The following is a 19282-nucleotide window of genomic DNA, read 5'->3' as shown; positions in this document are numbered from 1 at the left end:
AGACCACCTATACCTTCCTCCAGGTCATTTATGTAGATCACAAACAACAGTGGTCCGAGCACGGATCCCTGTGGAACACCACTAGTCACCCTTCTCCATTTTGAGACACTCCCTTCCACCACTACTCTCTGTCTCCTGTTACCCAACCAGTTCTTTATCCATCTAGCTAGTACACCCTGAACCCCATACGACTTCACTTTTGCCATCAACCTGCCATGGGAAACCTTATCAAACGCCTTACTAAAGTCCATGTATATAACATCTACAGCCCTTCCCTCATCAATTAACTTTGTCACTTCCTCAAAGAATTCTATTAGGTTTGTAACAAAACCATGCTGCCTATCACTGATGAGGTAGATGTGCTAAGTGGGTAGGACGGGTGAAGCAAACGAGCAGGGTGACAAGTGGGTGAGATGGTAGATGAGTGAGGTGTTAGGTGGGTTGGGCAGGGAGGGGTAGCCAAGTCTGATCAGTGGCTAGACAGGTTAGGTCGGAGTTCAGAGAGGGGCGCGGGTACGCAGTCAGGGCCGGTCATGGGATTAGTCACGTTGGGTGCCGGTGTAGTTGGGAGCGGGGGGGGCGGTTCAGAGAGATCATTATGAGTTATTAGGGTGGGGTTTCAATTGGGTAGCTGCCCAAATGTAACATTAGATGTTTCTGACTAATATTCCCTGGGTAACTATCCAAAGTCAACAACTGACATCTATGGAGTGAGCAGAGGTCAAACCTTCTGGGCAATTCCAATGGAGGTCAGTGTGTCAGGACTTCTGTGGGCCTCAGATGTGCTTCTTGGGTCATATGCCTGGTCTCTAATGATCCAGAAGTGGGAAGATTTGGGTCTTTCTGTTTATTGATCTGAAAGTATTTGATACCGTATAATTGTCACCTTAATGTTATTCCAAATTATAAGTGCCTGAACTTTAAAAGTGTCACTGCTGGTAAGATTCTGTCTTTAAATTTGGGTTTTACTTGGCAATCACGGCATTATATGATAAAGCTAAAATCCCAATTATGATATTCAAAGCAATGGCAGAAACTACAATCCTTCCACTTGATTCCTGAAAAGTACTGAAGAAATATTATAGAAATATCAAACATGAATCCCAAGATAAAGTAACTGTAACATCCCCTACCTGAGACCAAGGTGAGGCATACCAGCTTGCTAGTGCATTGCTGAAGACCCTTTCATTTGATGCTTTTAGACATGCATTCAGAATACATGCTCTCTCCAACTCCAGGTTAGGTCTTGGCAAGTGATTACACCTTTTGTAAGCAAATTCTTTATATTTTCCAGAAGTGTCTTTGTCTGCACACTTTAAGTGTCTCTTCTGAATCCCTTTTCCACAACTTACAGAACACTGGAAAACATTTAAAGGAGGAGAAAAAGAACATTCTTTAAATGCGATAAACGGAAATAGTTGATGAAATGAAATGAAAATCGCTTATTGTCACGAGTAGACTTCAATGAAGTTACTGTGAAAAGCCCCTAGTCGCCACATTCCGGCGCCTGTCCGGGGAGGCTGGTACGGGAATCGAACCGTGCTGCTGGCTTGCTTGGTCTGCTTTAAAAGCCAGCGATTAGCTCTGTGAGCTAAACCAGCCCTGCAGTTATGTGATCCATGTGCGTTTCCAAAGGTTATTGATAAACTGCTGAAAAATAACTTTGCCAGCAAAGTTAAAACTACATATGGAATAGAAGGGAGATGGATAAGAAGTTGTTTGATTGACAGGTTACAGAGAGTGGTGGTAAATAGTAAATGGTTGTTTTACAGACTGAAGAAAGTTAAATAGTGGGTGTCCCCATGGTCGGCACCCAGACCACTGATTTTCTTGATATATACATATAATATATGGATACATTTGAGGTAATACAATCTAAAAGGTACAATTCCAAAGTAGCTGCAGAAACATAAATAAGTGAGGGCACAAATCATTGAAAGTGAAAGAACAGGTTGAGAAGATGGTCAATGAGGCATTTTGAGCGGGACCTGTTGGAGCCGGCCAGCCAGGCTCCGTAGAGATCAGGGTGTCAACTTTAAAGGGCACCCCAATCAGAACCCCTGCCAAGTCATCAGGCCCACTCCCCCCAACACATTTCCACCCGCCCCTCACTACCTGCTCACTTCCCCATGCCTACAGGTTCCCGATAAATGGCCTTGGTGCTCTCCCCCCCCCCCCCCCCCCCCCCCCCCCCCTCACTGCAAATAATACTAAATCTCCCCCACCCCCGCCACTGTGCCAGGGGCAGTGCTGGAGGCAGTTTAGGGCACAATGCCCAGGCATGTCCTTCTCCCCTGGGGGCTACACCTACCTTTGCACCACTGGAGGGAACCACTTGACTGAATTGAGGGAGGAGTGGAGTAGTGGTGTTGTCACTGGGCCAGTGATCCAGAGTAATACTCTGGGGACCCATGTTCAAATCCCACCATGGCAGATGGTGGAAATTGAAATGAATAAATATCTGGTAATAAAAAGTCAATAATAAGGAGAGCCCTGGACAGACCACCTGGCATCGATCTAGGGACTGGAAATGAAATGGCCCTGTGGACCCTGAAAAGTCTTCCTTACTAACATTCGGGGTCATGTGCAAAGATTGGGAGAGCTGTCTGACAGTCAAGTCAAGCAACAGCCTTTCATAGTCATACTAATGGAGTCATATCCGACAGATAACTTCCCAGATATCATAATCATCATTCCTGGGTATGTCCTGTCCCACTAGCACGACAGACCCTGCAGAGGTGGCGGCACAGTGATATATACTCGGGAGGTAGTTGCCCTGGGAGTCCTCTGGGCCTCAACGTCTCATGGCTTCAGGCCAAACAACATGGGCCAGGAAACCTCCTACTGATTACCACGTAGCATCCGCCATCAGCTGATGAATCAGTACTCCTTCACATTGAAAACCACTTTGAGGAAGCATGAAGGGCGGCAATGGCACAGAATGTACTCCTGGTGGGGAACTTCAATATCCAGCACCAATAGTGGCTCGTTGAACCACTACTGACTGAGCTGGCCGGATCCTAAAGGACATAACTGCTAAACTGGGTTGACGACTTGTGGTGAGGGAACCAACATGAGGGAAAAACATACTAGACCTCATCCTCACGAACCTTCCTGCTGCAGATACATCTGTCCATGACAGTATCGGTAGGAATGACCACCGCACAGTCATTATGGAGACAAAGTTCCTTCTTCACATTGAGGATACTGTCCGTTGTGTTGTGTAGCATTATCCATGTGCTAAATGGGATGAACAGATCCAGCAACTAAAGACTGGCCATCCATGAGGTGCTGTGGGCCATCAGCAGCAGCACAATTGTACTCGGGCACAATCTGTAATCTCTTTTTTTTTAAGTTTAGAGTATCCAATTCATTTTTTCTATTTAAGAGGAAATTTACTGTGGCCAATCCAACTAGCCTGAACATCTTTGGGTTGTGGGGCGAAACCCACGCAAACACGGGGAGAATGTGCAAACTCCACAGTGACCCAGAGCCGAGATCGAACCTGAGACCTCGGTGCCGTGAGGCAGCAATGCTATCCACTGCGCCTCCGTGCTGCCCTAAAATCTCTAATCACATGGCACAGCATATCCCCATTCTATCATTATCACCAATCCAGGGAATCAGCGCTGGTTCAATGAAGAGTGCACGAGGGCATGCCAGGAACAGAACCAGGCTTAGTGAAAAATGAGGTGTCACTTACATCAGACTACATGCAAACAAAATAAGCAGCAAGTGATAGAGCTAAGCGATCTCATGACCAACGGATCAGATCTAAGATCTGCCTCGCTGAGTCATGAATGGTGGTGGATAATTAAACAACTTATTGGAGGAAGAGGTTCCATAAATATCCCCACCTTCAATAATGAAGGAGCCCAGCACATCTGTGCAAAAGACAACGCTGAAGCATTTGTGATAATTTTCAGCCAGAAGTGCCGAGTGGATGATCCATGTTGGTCTCTCCAAATGTCCCCAGCACCACTGCAGGAGTTCTTCAGGGTAGCGTCCTAGGCCCAACCATCTTCAGCTGCTTCATCAATGATCTTCCTTTCATCATAAGGTCAGTTGTGGGGGTGTTCGTTGATGATTGCACAATGTTCAGCACCATTCACGACTCCTCAGACACTGAAGCAGTCCATATGCAAATGCAGCAAGACCTGAGCAATATCCAGGCTTGGGCTGACAAGTGGGAAGTAACAGTCATGCCACAGAAGTGCCTGCCAATGACCATCTGGCTGGATAATAATATTAAAATATATCAAAATTAGGTTCTCGTCCATTGTGGATGTGAACCTCATGGTATCTCCAGCCAGTGGTGGAGAAATTCGGGAAATGTGGGGTGGGATTCTCTTATCCTGAGGCTAAGTGTTGCCGCTGTCGTAAATGCTGTCGCGCTTCTTGACAGCGTCAACATGCCCTCAGGAGCAGCGATTCTGACCCCTACAGGGGGCCAGCGTGGCACTGGAGCGACGTACCCCGCTCCAACTACCAATACCGGCATCAGATGGGCGCCGCGGGTCTGCACCTGCGCAGTGCGACCGGCGCAAATGCGCGCATGTGCGGTGGCTCCCTTCTCTGCGACAGCCCTGACACAACATAGGGTAGGGCTACAGCGTCTGGCAGGGAACAAAAGAAGCCCCCAGCCTGAGAGGCCGGCCCACTAATCGGTAGGCCCTGATTGCGGGCCAGGCCACAGCGGAGGCCCCCACACCAGGCCGCCCCCAGATGGATGCACGCCAAAGTCCCGCTGGATAAGACCACACATGGACGGCGCCGGTGGGACTCGGATTTTTTTGTACGGCCGCTCGGCCCATTCCGGGAGGAGAATTGCCGGGGGGCCGCTACCGGTGCCGCACCGGCAGCACCGCCACCAATGGCGCTGATTCTACGCTCTCCGGAGAATCGGCAGACCGGCGTTGGGGCGGCGTCGCGTGATTCGTGCTCGGCCCGGCGATTCTCCAGCCTGGCCTGGGCTGAGAGAATCCCGGCCGTGATCTCTCCGGAGAGAATCGCGTTTCCCGTTTCTCTCTAGATTTTCTGCTTGTGTCGCCGTTCTCTCTGACATCGACAGTTGGCTTAAAATCGCCCCCAACATGTGGTGTTGTTGATGTTGCAAGCTGTTAACATTATCAGTTGATTTTGAGATTCAGTTCATTGGAAACCTCACATGCTCCATTATTTCTGTTCTATCATTGCTGCTTATCCATTATTATCTATTACTTTGTTGATCAATAAATTACTGTTGTCTCTTAAAAATAAACTGGTTACTCTACCTCAGCCCATGTAGATATAAACCATTGCATTTTACGATGTTTATGACAGCGTTTCAGTAGGCAGGTTTCCTGGGTTTTGGGTTTTGGTACTGTCTTGCAGGCGCTACCATGCAGGATCTGAGTCCTGGGAGTAGGATTCGTACTCTTGCAAACGACAGTCCTCTTCCTCCATCCTTTTCCACATGTTCGGGAACACTAGAGAACAAAAAAAATGTACAATGACTGGCTGGGTCAGATTAAAAACCATACCATTCTGACTTAAATGATGTGTTGTTTCAGGCACCTTCAGCATAAAAACTACTCATCTTCAATATGAATTTCCTAGCTCGGTTTTCTGAATTTGGGCTCCTGACTTATCCACAGAACCTATCCTTTAAATTCAATTTTATATCAAAGGAATTGCATTGCTTTTAGTTTTAAACTTCCACTGCAAATCTCGGTTGCTCTTTACTGGGACTGAGAAACAGCACAGTTAAACAGATTCTAACCTAGGCCATTGCTAGCTCTGTACTTTGGTCAATATATCTTTTGTGTCGCCGCACGATATATTACTCGACAGAACTTAAAACTGAGCTTCATGCTTGAAGTAAATTCAAGCTTTATTCAGTCAGTTTTCAGATGTCTCTTGATCAAGTCAGTTTTCTTGCAAATACAGAGTTATTAAAAGTTTGTTTTGTGCAAGCAAATACAGATGACGGAGTTGAATTCAATACAGATTACAGTTCTTGATGATTTCTTCAAATTAAAATACACGATGCAGAGAAGTTGAAAATAGACAAAATGGCAGCTTTCGGAGCAAAGCGCAGGAAATAGTTAAAGACAGGAAGTAAGATGATTCCGGAATAATTTGCTCAAAATCGGCACCCATTTTTAAGGTCATTGCTGTTGCTAATGTTCTCTCCTCTTTCTGTCTGTGATTGGGTCATAATAATTATAGTTCATTTTAATGCGATAGAAATGGCTGTCCATTAAATTTTTAGTATGGGGTGACTGTAACATCTCGTTCCCACCACACTTTATCAGTTCTCATGAACACTGAACGAGGAACTTTGCCCAGATTCACATACTAACGAATGTGTGACGAATGTGTCTGTCTGCAGTTTTAATCTGATCATTCTCATGCTATTCAGCAGTTTTTACTGTTTGTCTGAACTGTGAGACCTTAGTGAGCCATTTTGATCCTGAACCATTTTAATAAGCCATTTTGATTTTGAACCATTTCTTCCTTTTAAACTTATTATATATTAAAACTAGATTTCTATCAGGCATGGACATTTTTTTTTCTTTATTCGTTCATGGAATGTGGGCATCGCTGGCAAAGCCATCATTTGGTGCTCATCACTGATTGCCCTTGTTCTAAGTGGCTTACCAGGCCATTTCAGAGGGCAGTTGAAAGTTAACCACATTTGCTGTGGGTGTGGAATTATGTGTGGGCCAGACCAAATAATGATGGCAGATTTCCTTCCCTAAAGGACATTAATAAATCAGAAGGATTTTATGGCAATTTATGATAGTTGGCAGGGTCACCATTACTGAGACTAAATTTATATTCCAAATGTATTGATTGAATTCAAATCCCACTGCCTGTCATGGTGGGATTTGACCCATGTCCTCTGGACTACTAGTTAAGTGACATTATCGCTTATCTCCCCCAAATTGGTACAGAGGTGATCCTTGTAGTCAGAACACTGAATTGAAATTCATAACGTCAGAGGTAACCTATAACAGGAGCAAAAGAAAAATAGAGCCTGAAGTCTTAATGTCGCATTGCCATAATTAACACCTAAAGTGAACCCTAGCTTACTTGTTCTTTGTAGCCTCCTCTATAAAACTGGCACTCCTTAGACTGCCATTGATGCAGTGTCATGAGAGGACCTTTGGCAAGTTTATTTATTCAGATGTTGTACTCAAACAGTGGCTCAATTAATGCCAAACATTTTATAAAACTGTGTGAGGCGATGTTAAAATGAGAGGACATTTTACTGGTCATTCATCAAGTTGACATCTAATATTAGAGGGCTATCTGCCATTGGAAGTATTTGATAAACTGAGTGGTTTAAAGAGAGTGGAGCAAATGAGAAGGAGGTGTAAAATAATTTACGTCAAGGGCAACAGTAAATATAAATAATCAGAAAGATTGAGGAATTTTAAAATATATATTGCAAGGGTCCTTCCTATTTACTCCCTGTTTATTCCCTTATTTCCTCTTTTCTTCTATTTTTGCTGTTACATTTTTGACCCATGGATGAGTATTGGACATGTCGTTACTTCAAGCAGGAAGAATCTGGAAGGCTGTGGTGGTTTAAACAGAAGCTGTAGACTGGCCAGCATCAGTGACAGAGATGGGTTGGGACTCGGTTTGATTGATTGGCAGGTGGCCAATGGATTGGCCAAAAGGCTGTACTCTGCCCGGGAACAGGTGGTGATTCGATCCTACTCGGATATTTCTCCGAGTTCCAAGGTTGGAGTCTGGTTTCAGTTTTGGTACTGGCAGCACATGTGTATGAGAACACTTTCTTATCCAGTGTGCTCCTAGCCCAATTACGAAGGAAACAGTGTTTGGTTCTGGTTCTGGGGTCTGAAGCAGGGCAAGTACAGCATGTTTTAGTAGGAGAACATTTGGAAAGAAATAGTGATTATAATTTCACCAGGTTTAGAATATGTATGGCAAATTACAAAGCAGGCAAAGCAGTAACTAAACAATGGAAACCTTCAAAGAGTAGATGGATCAGATACAGAGCAGATACCTATGAAAAGAAAAGCAATAAGGAATCCAAAGCTAGAGTTCATTAGATGACTAAAGATACAGAGGTTAAAAGAAGACAGAAGAAAGAGGCTTATGACAATTTAAGGTTCATAATACAACTAGAATAAAGCTGAATACACAAAGTAAAGATATAATCTTAAAAAAAGGGGAATGAAAGGTGCAAAGAGAGACTGAGAATAGATCAGCGGCTAACATAGAATAAACCTAAAAGTCTTTATACAAACACGCAAATAGTTAAAAGATTTTCAAAGTGAGGACAGTTGATTAAGGACCAAAAATATCTTCTTTCAGAGGAGCGGGCATGGCTATGGTATTAAATACATACTTTGTACATGTCTACTAAATACGAGAATGTAGCAGTTAAACAGGAATAGGAGATAGGATAAAAAGTCCTCAAAATAGAAAAGGTCACCCAGTCTGAATGGGTTATCGAAAGAGGTACAGGTGGAAATTGCAGAGGCTCCTGACCACAATCTTTTGATCCTCCTTAACATATGGAGCTGGTACCAGAGGAGTGGAGGATTGTAAATTATATCTTTGCTCAAAAATAGGATGGAGTATAAATCCAGCAACTCAACAGGTGAGTCAGTTTAATATTATTAGTACGAGTAAGTTCAGAAAATAATGCTGCAAAATTAATTGGCACTTTGAAAAATATACGCTAATAAATGAATGTCAAATGAATTTCTGAAAGACAAATCGTGTTTGACTAACTTGATTGAATTCTTTGATGAATTAATAGATAATATTCTATGTTCTATCTATAATGGATGACAGTAGTGCAGTTGATATTGTGCACATGGACATTCAAAAAGGCATTTAATATACCACCATATATTGGGCACAATTTAAACATAAAAAGAGAGTCCTATTTTGGTCGTATAGCGGGCTGTTTCTCTGCACTTGCAGCACAGAGAACGACCCCACTAGCTAACGGGGTTCTGACATTTTTGTAGGGCTCTGCAGGGAAGGCTGTAATTACCTAATTTCCTGCATTGACAAGCTCAGCCATTTTTAAACACCGGCCCGATCTTTCGACACCCCCCCCCACCTCTGGACTACCACCTCCCCCTCCACTCCATCCCCCCGTCCACTGGCCAACCTACCTCTTCTCGAGACCCCCCCCTCACTCCATCTCTTAAGAGCAGGGAGCCCCCGGGCCTGATCCCTAGCACAGGCAACCTTGCAGTGCCAAGGTGCCAGGTTGTCAGGAGTGCCAGGATACTGTGCTTACAGCCCGACCACCTGGGGTCTCCAATGGCCTGGGAGACTTCACACCCCCCCTCGTGCCACGTTTGTGTAGACTAGAGCTAAACGGCGCCATGGTGAGGTCTCCTAGACGAGGCAGTAAGTTCACGGGCCTTAGTAGAATTTGGCGTAGACATATTTAAATAAGTCTAAGGGCTCATTTGGATATGTTAATCTGGATCTCAACCAGTGAGGGCAAAATCTAGATTGTGAGGAGTTCTCATGAGGAGTTCCAAACATCTCTCGCGAGATTAAACGCCTTTGTCACGTCATCAAGTAGGGCGTGATGAGGCCATTAAATCACGTCCATAGACCTGTCAACAAACTTGAAGGCCATGGGGTTGAAAATAACAGAAGTAACAGAAAGCAAAGAGTAGTGGTGAATGGTTGTTTTTCAGACTGGAGAGAAGTATGAAGTGATACGTTTTTTTGCAGGGAGAATGAGGAGAAGCAATTTCAACATAATGTTAGGATTTGAATGGGGTGCAGGAACACGGCGATTTGGGGGTGTATGTACCAAACTCTTTGATAGTGGCATGTCAAAAAGTTTTTTTATACAAAACATACAGATTTCTTCACTTTATTAATAAAGGTGTGGATTACAAAAGCAAGGACATCATTCTAAACTTCTGTGAAATACTAGTTATGACTCACTGGGGTATTTTTCTTCACTCTGGAGAAAGGATGTGAAAGTCTTTGAAAAGGGTGCAGAAGAGATTACATTGGGGATGAGAGGTTTCAGTTATGCAAAGAGGCTGCTGGTGTTGCTCTCCATAGGGCAGAGAAGGTCAAGTGAAGATTTCATAGGTGTGTTCAAGAGTAAATAAAGAGAAAATGTTTTCAATCACAGGAGGAAATTTTTTAATTAAATGTAGCGAGTTGTTATGACTTGGAATGTACTTCATGAATGGGTGGTGGAAGTCAATTTAATAGAACCATTCAGAAGAAAATTGGATGAATATTTGAAAGGAAAATCAATTAATTTGGAGAAAAAAGTAGGGCAGTGGGTCTAATTGGCTCTACTAAAGAACCAGTGTAGACACAATGGGCTGAATGGACTCCCTCCGCCTGTGCTGTGTCATTCGACAGTGGAGAAAAATTAGACTTCTGGCCACCAGAGGTCAGTACATCTGTTTTGGTGTCCCCTGTTGGGAACATTGGGAGGAGTCAAACTGGGCTTGCTGATCAGTGTTCAATTATCTACTTTACCTCTCATGGAACAGAATACCGCAGTATGAGCGCTATCTTCTAAAATGTATTTGAAAACATAGAAAACACTGAACATAGAATCAAAGAACAATTAATTTTGCTTCATGCTTTGATGCTTGAATTTATACATGGGCGAAATTCTCCACCTTGCGACGCCGCGAACGTGAACCACAATCGGGCGGAGAGGCGGATGTCCGGCCAAAATTAAGGTCCGTGCCCGGTGCTGATTCGGGCACCATGCTCCGGTCCCTTGCTCGTGGCGATAACTAGGTTTGCGCCCCCGCCAGGGACAGACTGCAATAATAATAATCGCTTATTGTCACAAGTAGGCTTCAATGAAAAGCCCCTAGTCGCCACATTCCGGCGTCTGTTCGGGGAAGCCGGTACAGGAATTGAACCCGCGCTGCTGGCCTTGTTCTGGATTACAAGTGTTACAAACCAGCTGTTTAGCCCACCGTGCTAAACCAGCCCCATTGACCATTGGTTAATTTTGCAGGATACATCCAAATCCAGCATTTGCATGCATTTAATAATAATAATAATTATCTTTATTGTCACAAGTAGGCTGACATTAACACTGCAATGAACTTAATGTGAAAATCCAGTTCAGGTACACAGAGGGAGAATTCCAAATATCAATTCACCTAACAGCACATCTTTCTGGACTTGTGGGAGGAAACCGGAGCACCCGGAGGAAACCCACACAGACACAGAGAGAACATGCAGACTCCACACAGACAGTGACCCAAGCAGGGAATCGAACCTGGGACCCTGGAGCTGTGAAGCAACAGTGCTAACCACTGTGCTACCATGCCGCCCACATTTAACTGTGATTAGCATGTTTGACCCACCGTGCTCCAGGCCTCCACGATGCTCTGCCCCTCTCAGTCAGATGTCACGTGGGCACAATTTGTTACAGGTATTTACAAACGGGGACTGACGGAATGGTTACTGAGGGGGAGAGAGAAGGTAAGCAAAGTTTGTAAAACTGTTAAATATTGTACTGCTTGGTGGGGTTGGCTACCAGGGCCAGGGGGAGTCGTGGGGAGTGACTTGGCAACAACTCTGTACATTCGGGGTGTCCCCCTCTGGATTGGGGTGGACTGGCTCAGGCTTTCGTTGCTGCACTATTTATTTTAAACACGGCCATTAGGTACAAGTTACAGGGCCCTGGCTGCTCACTCTGCTGACTGCTCACTGTGTCCTGTAAATGTTCACAGAGCCTCTGGTCATTTGGGAGCCCACCCAGGCCACTCCTCTGGACACCCTCAGACCCGTCAATGGAATGGGCGTGGCTGAGCTCAATCAGTGGCACACAAGGTGCTGCCACTCCTCAGTTCACTCAGAAGCGCAGCCCCACTGCAGGGGAAGCAGGGGAATAGTAGAGATCACCCCAAACAAAGGACACATGCATTGTGGCCATTGGCACCCCCCTGACACACTGCCCCTCTCAGGACAGAAGCCTCATCAGTGACACTAACAGCAACCCACTCCACAGGGCCAACAGCATGCCTGCCCACCATGGTCCTGCTGCCACCCCCCCCCCCCACCCCCCCCCCACCCCCGCCTTCGGACAGTGTGTCACAACTTGTGTGTTACACCCAGGACCCACATCACACGTAGCTATGCTCCCAGCAGACGCACACTTCCCTGCCTAACCCCCATCTGTAGAACCTGTCCACACATGATCCTCTAGGAGTGAAGGCAATTGGCGCCAAATGATCACCCTTTCCACCGCTCAACCAGGTGCCAGCCTGCTGATGGAATAACACACAGTCCCCAATGGGGACACCCACTGTGGAAACTAGAGCAGGGCCGCAGAGCTTATCGCTGACATGGGCTGTGGCAGCCACCTTTTGACAGGGATGGGTGGTAGAGGCTCTCCTGTATCACTCCCTGATGGGGACAGGGTGGAAGACAACATATCGGGGGAATGGCTGTGGGGTGCAGTGTTGAAGGGTTTAGGGGGGGCACATGTGGAGGGTGGAGCTAAAATGTAACTCAGGGTCACCATGTAGCCTGCTGCATTTGGATGGGCCAGGGAATTCTCATCTTGCTAACATGTCTTCTTTCCTCCTGCAGAGAATGAATTTCAGAGTACAGCCAGGAATGCTAGCTCTGTACCTGGCCGCAACGTCCGTTGCGGACACACGGAGGCTGGAGGCACATGGCCTGCTCGGGAAAGTCCCTGCACAAGACGAGCCTGCCCCAGAAGAGCAAAGGAGGTGATGCATCAGGCCATCTATATACTGTCAGTGCCTGTTCTTCGAGGAGATGCCGGACCAAAGACATTGGCTAGCCAAGGAGGCCGTGCACCACCTATGCCAGATGATAAGGTACCTGGCACCACAAGGGTTTGGGGGATGATATCCACTCCCAGTGATCATCAAGATAACGGTTTCCCTGAACATTTATGCCTCGGGGTCCTTCCAGTGGTCGAGCAGGAAACTGTCTGGGATCTCTCAGACATCTGTACACAAGTGCATCCTCACTGTGCCGAATGCCCTATGAGCCTGGGCAGAAGACTACATTAACTTCAGTTTGGACCAGGCACACCGGGATGCCCATACAGCAGGATTTCCTGCCATCGCTGGCATGCCCCAGGTCTAGGAAGATGGCACACATGTCTCCCTACGAGCACCGGCTCATCAGGGTGTGCCCTTCGTCAATTGGGAGGAGTTCCACTCCCTGAATATGCATTTGGTGTGTGACTGCAGCTGTACATCATGTACGTCTGTGCCCAATACCCAGGCAGCGTGCACAACGCATATATCCTGCCGTGCTCGTTGGTTCCCAACACCTTTGATGTGCTCCCTCAGGTGAGGGGTTGGCTCTTGGGTGACAGGGTAACCCACTGAGGGTTTGGCTAATGATGCCTGTCTGGAGGCCCCAGAATGTGATGGAGAACCCCTATAATGACGCCCATGCAACAACCAGGAGGGTCACTGAGCGGCACATTGACATTCTCAAGATGTGCTTCTGATGCATGGACTGCTCCGGTGGGGTGATCCAATATAGCCCCAGGAAGGTCTCTAATATCGTGCTAGACTGTTGTGTCCTGCATAATATCGTGCAGCAGAGGAGGGACATGCAGAAAGAGGATGAAAAACTTCAGGTCTCATCTGACGAGGAAGATGGCCAGGAAGAATTGGGCATGGAGCTTGGGCTGGCACGGCAGAATGCTCAATGTGTGCTCCAGGGCCGCCGTACCACCCCCAGGTTTGCCTAATTGGAGGCCTGGCCACCGGCAGCTCTGCCATCCTGTTCCATCTCTCCATACTCTTCCCCACCCCATCCCCTTCCAAGTGGTGCCCCCTTCCCCATAGACGTTCATATCCTTCTGTTCCCCCTCCCTTCACACCATCTCACCGTTCAGCTCCCCCCTCCGAGGGCCCAGCAGCATCACTACAGGATGTTGGTTCTGAGCAGGCAGTATTAGTCGGTCTTGTCTATGCGACGGAGGATGATGAGGACTCGTTAATGAGCTCTGGTGCTCTTCATTGTTTGGCAAAATCTGACTCCAGCCTTCAAGAGCCCTGGCGTCCTGATCTGTCATTACAGTGAGCGGAGTTCCCCACGGTACAGAATGGGGCTATGTGCGGCCTTGGCTATGCGTCCCCCGTTCAAGCCCCTTATACAACTCGAGTCGTGTTGAATAGCCATGTGTTTCTTGGCACTGCAAGTGTCGGGAAACAAGTGCTAAATGCGCTCGCCAGGGGACTTTGTTCCCTTTTGGGAGAACCGCGCGGTCTCCCAAGTGGAAACTTTTGCCCACTATGTTAGCTGATATATTTCAGCCTCAACTCTGTTCCCATTAGTTAGCTTAATCAGTGACTGCACCATAAATAGATCTGACTGTGAAATAATTCAAATTTAATATTTAGTTCAAATTTCCAAATGTTTAGAATTAAAATATGCTGGGGTGAATTCTCCGCCGAAGGGATTCTCCGTTCTGCCGGCAGCAACCTCTCACCCGTGGTTTTCCAGTCTGTGGAAGTCCTATTGGCCGATGGTGGGAATGGAAAATCCTGCTGCTGGCGATGGTGTGCCGCCGAGGAACACACAGCTGGGGAGGCGGAGAATTCATCTCGCTGTTTCCAACAGAAAATAAGGCAGCTGTAACAGAATCAGCCAACCTTTCATGTGTTTCATAAACTGCAACTGTGTATGATCAGCACCAACAAATCTTACAACTGGCAATTTAAATATTTTGCTTTCCTGAACTATTTGTGCGTAATAGCAAATTATTACCCAATTATTATTTTTTTTTCCAATTAAGGGGCAATTTAGTGTGGCCAATCCACCTAATCTGCACATTTTTGGGTTGTGGGGGCGAAACCCACGCAGACACGGGGAGAATGTGCAAACTCCACACGGACAGTGACCCAGAGCCGGGATCGAACCTGGGACCTCAGCGCCGTGAGTAATAGCAAATTATAAAGCAAATGCAAACAGCTATACAACAGCGGTGGAAAGACTTACATAAAGCTTTAATAGTTAAGGTCAAGTAATTGAGTTACCTATGCTTCCACCTTCTCAATAGCCACATCTAATTTAGAATTACTAGATCAGAACACATGTCTGGGCTGAGGTGCAGTGGGTCATATTCTGTTGACGATTTCGTAACTGAAAACTAAATCTGATGTTTTACAAGACCAGGGGTACTGGTAGGGTGAACTCAAAAAGGAACATTGCAATAAAATGCTGCCCTGCCATTTATAGACGAGACAGCATTAGATTCTGGGGATCCACATCCAATAAGCAACTTCAGGAAACAAATAACAACAGACATCACCAGTGTTACTTGTACATTGTCAGTCCATGACGAATTCAACAGTTAAATGGTACAAGCTTTTAATCCCCACCGGATTGCAATCTATTACTGGTTATATTCTAGGTTAGAGTGTGGAGTCTTCCATCTGTTAAAACACTCAGCTAAATTCAAGCTGAAAATTATCATTGAATAATCAGAATTCCTCCAGTAATTTTGATATGTACCTCAGACCAAGCTCCTACACTCCATGCAGGTGGACAGTGGCGAGTATTGCATGCTTGCTTTCGTATCGGCATTGGAAATGGGCACAACGCATGATGCACATCCTCGAGCTTATTGTAAGCAAGTCTTCGGGTGCAGCGGACTTGTCTATTCTGTTCACCTCTTCCACATGTTTGGCTGCATTCTCCCCAGTCGCCAACAGCCCAGCTGTAGAAACATCAAAACAGTTCACAAGCACATATTAAAGTGGAGGATTAAAACTGACAGTTATCAGAAACCTGGAATGCAAGGTCGTGCTTGTTCTGAGGATTACCTGATCCCACACTAATACTGCTTTTGAACATACTAAAGCGCATTCGACTGAATAAATTAAGTAACATTAAATCTGCATGGCTCACTTTGGATCCATACTCCAGGGTCAGCTTGCCTTTTTGGGCGCAATAGTTTGCATTCAAGATATACTGAAGCTTTAAGCATTAATCAACCTCTTGTCCTACTTGTCTATCAAAAATAAATGAAGTGTTCACGCTGTCCTTTTTGATCCAAAGGCCTGGACGATTGCAGAGAGATTGCAAATGGATCTCACAATAATGGAATCGAAGATTCTCCTTTCAGAATAGTTGGAAAGGCAGATCAGCTCATATGGATCGTTTTAAATTTAGAACTGTGTACAGGTGTTAATTTAGTAGGTTTATCAGCAAATTAGTTAAATTTTAATGATATGAAGAAAATTCGACTAAATTAACATTTAAAAGTGATAGCCCAGTTTCGAAAACTAGTCCATCGCCAAAGGGAATATAATTACCTGGTGGAAACCAGGTGTGCGTGCAGCTAAAATTCAGCACGTTACTTACTCTGACTCTTGCGTTGTTCCAAATTTCACCCAATTTTGGAGGTGAATGAGGCCCTGAATTAAGGCCCAGCTTAATTGATTTAGATAAGTTATGGTCCTGTAACATCAATTGGACCCTGATTGTACTTCAACAGATCGGAGTGGAAAATCGCCAAAGCTGATCGGAGGACAGAAAAAGAACTACAGGGTAAGTAAATGTTTTCTTTTGTGGGGCCATGAGAAGTTTTTCTCTGGGTCCTCCAAAGTTGTGCTCTCCCTTTTCCCACCACTGTCTCCCATGAGACGTCCAAAACCCTATTTCTGCCACTTATGCCAAAATTAGCAAGTGGCCATGGACCGCCTAATCTCGTTCTGCCAGCTGCCACCTTGCATGCCCACCTCAGATGGAAAATGGACATGTAGAGAGAATCTGGAGTTAAATTATACCGATCCTGCAAAGTGCCTTGCCCTTCCTTCCACCTGCTCAAAATCTACCACAAGTAGGGGTTAAAATCAATTCCAAAGGCTTCAGACCTCAACAGTTCTTAATGGTGCCACCAATAACAGTTCTTTGTTACTGGTGACTGCATTAACACAATCCAATGGCTCTAACAATCTGGCTATTAGAAACACACTCATAAAAAGAGCCAATGGATTATCTTTGTGGAAGTTGAATGCATTTGTTTTGTTTTAACTAAATTTGCACAAAATCACTCAAATCAAGTCAGCAATAAATCTTTGCAATCATCCAGGTGGTATACTGCACAGTCAAATGGCTGTAAATATCCCCAATTTGTACTGAATAAATGTAATTCATTCTTTCCTGAATTTGAGTGCTACAAGCCCCTCCCATGTTCTAAAATTATAAGCTGTGACAATGTAGCACAGTGGTTAGCTCTGTTGTTTCACAGCGCCAGCTACCTGGGTTCGATTCCTGGCTTGGGTCACTGTCTATGCGGAGTTTGCACGTTCCCTCTGTGTCGGTGTGGGTTTTCTCCGGGTGCTCTGGTTTCCTCCCACAGCTCCTGAAAGACGGGCTGTTAGGTGAATTGGACATTCTGAATTCTCCCTCAGTGCACCCGAACAGGCGCCAGAGGGTGGCGACTATGGGATTTTCACAGTAATGTCATTGCAGTGTTAATGTAAGCCTACTTGTGACACTAATAAAGATTATTATTGAAAAAAAGTGTTTTCATAAAGATATACCACAAAGACATTAAATTATTTTAAAAGAAGCAGCTCAATCTTCTATCTTTTAATGGTTGATGGCTAAAGGAATAAGGGAAATAATGGTGCACTTGATAAGCACGTTAGACTTGCCTCTATCATAAGAGGGGAATGGTTGAAATAGTGGTTACTGATTCAGTGCTGTTCTGTATTATCTGAAACAATAATATCAACAGTGGTAACAAACACAGACATGAGCTTTGGCCTCTAACCACATCAATGTCTGGGTCATGAGTCAGACACCCCATGGTAGTGCCACGTGATCCAAATGAGGATTGGATGGGGTAATTTACATTGACATGGCTTGTAAAAACCTGCATTAATTTGTGCCTTGTCATTCAGATGTTTTAATGTGCATTTAATTTCAATGTGCTATTCTAGAGGTTCATAAAGCCTCTATTTGGTTATCTTTGCAAAAGCTTTACCTGAATACATTGAATGCTTGCAGAGGGTGCTGGTTGGAGAAAATCAAGGACCTTAATCTTTCATCTATTTAAATGACCCCTATGGGTTCTTCAACACTCTATGGTGTTACCACAATATGATTATCGTGCAAGATTTAGCAAACATTAGAACAATTACATTTAAAGTGTACCTTGCAGTTCAAGAATAATTTGGGTTGTTAAGATTACATTTATCTTGATATAGTCATCAACTGAAATAGGGTCTGTAAAAACTAAACTTTGGATTGCTGGTGTCATATCTACTTTTCACGTATTTGCTGAAAGATCTTGAGCATTGAAACTCTTTGCTACCCTGACACATTTGCTAAACACCTAGAGTATATACTGGAAACAAACCCAGAATCAACCCCCCACCAAATCACCCGATACCAGGTTCCTAATAGATGGAAAAATCACAAACTGAAGATGTAAAATGTCTTGCTAAGCGCTCCAGACAAGGATCAACCATGTAAAAGTGGAAATTCTCCAGACATTTTCTGGTCAGGGTCATGTTCCAGCTATTGCTTCACTTCTTGACAACATCGGAGACCAGACAGTGGCACTTCCAAATAATTAGATGCATTCTAATGGTAAGTCTAATAAATATTTCCAGAAGTTTTCTCTACTCACTCCCTGAAGGCATTTGCTTCATGTGGGTTAATCACTCAAGCAGCCATTCATAGAATCATAGACTTTACAGTGCAGGAGGCCATTCAGCCCATCGAGTCTGCACTGGCCCTTGGAAAGAGCACCCTACATAAGCCCACACCTCCATCCTATCCCCGTAACCCCACCTAACCATTTTGGACACTAAGGGCAAGTTAGCATGGCCAATCCACCTAACCCGCACATCTTTGGACTGTGGGAGGAAACCAAATCACCCAGAGGAAACCCGTGCAGACACAGGGAGAATGTGCAGACTCTGCTCAGACAGTGACCCAAACCGGGAATTGAACCTGGGTTCCTGGAGCTGTGAAGTAACAGTGCTAACCACTGTGCTACCGTGCCATCCACGTTAGATTTCCTACTTGAAATTTCCAAACCAATACATTTTCAACCACAAAATTAACAAAAACATTGCCAATGGTAGCTATTTAAGTATGATTCAAAGTGGGAAGGTATTGGAGTTTCACAAAAAATGCTTTCTATTTAAAGATAATAGTTAAACAGTGGCCGGGATTATCTTCCTGGCAGGATCTTCCAGTCCTGCTGAAATGGCATCCCCGCAGTGGCCCGCTAGCGGTGCGGCTGGCAGGGAACACAAATGGGAATTGACTCAGATGGAAC

At 45.2% G+C, this 19282-nt stretch overlaps 1 protein-coding gene across 1 annotated transcript in view; it reads right to left on the bottom strand.

Annotated features, from left to right (window-relative positions):
* Positions 1 to 19282, bottom strand: part of LOC119966035 (A disintegrin and metalloproteinase with thrombospondin motifs 16) — a 320047-nt gene that overhangs the window by 19105 nt on the left and 281660 nt on the right. The window contains exons 19-21 of the mRNA XM_038797188.1: positions 15496 to 15700; positions 5274 to 5468; positions 1134 to 1358 (exon numbers count right to left, since the gene is read on the bottom strand). Of these exons, the coding sequence (XP_038653116.1) occupies positions 1134 to 1358; positions 5274 to 5468; positions 15496 to 15700 (625 nt within the window). The remainder of the gene's footprint in view (positions 1 to 1133; positions 1359 to 5273; positions 5469 to 15495; positions 15701 to 19282) is intronic.

This window comes from Scyliorhinus canicula, chromosome 5 (assembly GCF_902713615.1).
Source record: "Scyliorhinus canicula chromosome 5, sScyCan1.1, whole genome shotgun sequence".
NCBI classification, from domain to species: domain Eukaryota; kingdom Metazoa; phylum Chordata; class Chondrichthyes; order Carcharhiniformes; family Scyliorhinidae; genus Scyliorhinus; species Scyliorhinus canicula.
Note: the sequence above shows the minus strand (reverse complement) of the source record. Positions and strands in the feature narration are given on the sequence as shown.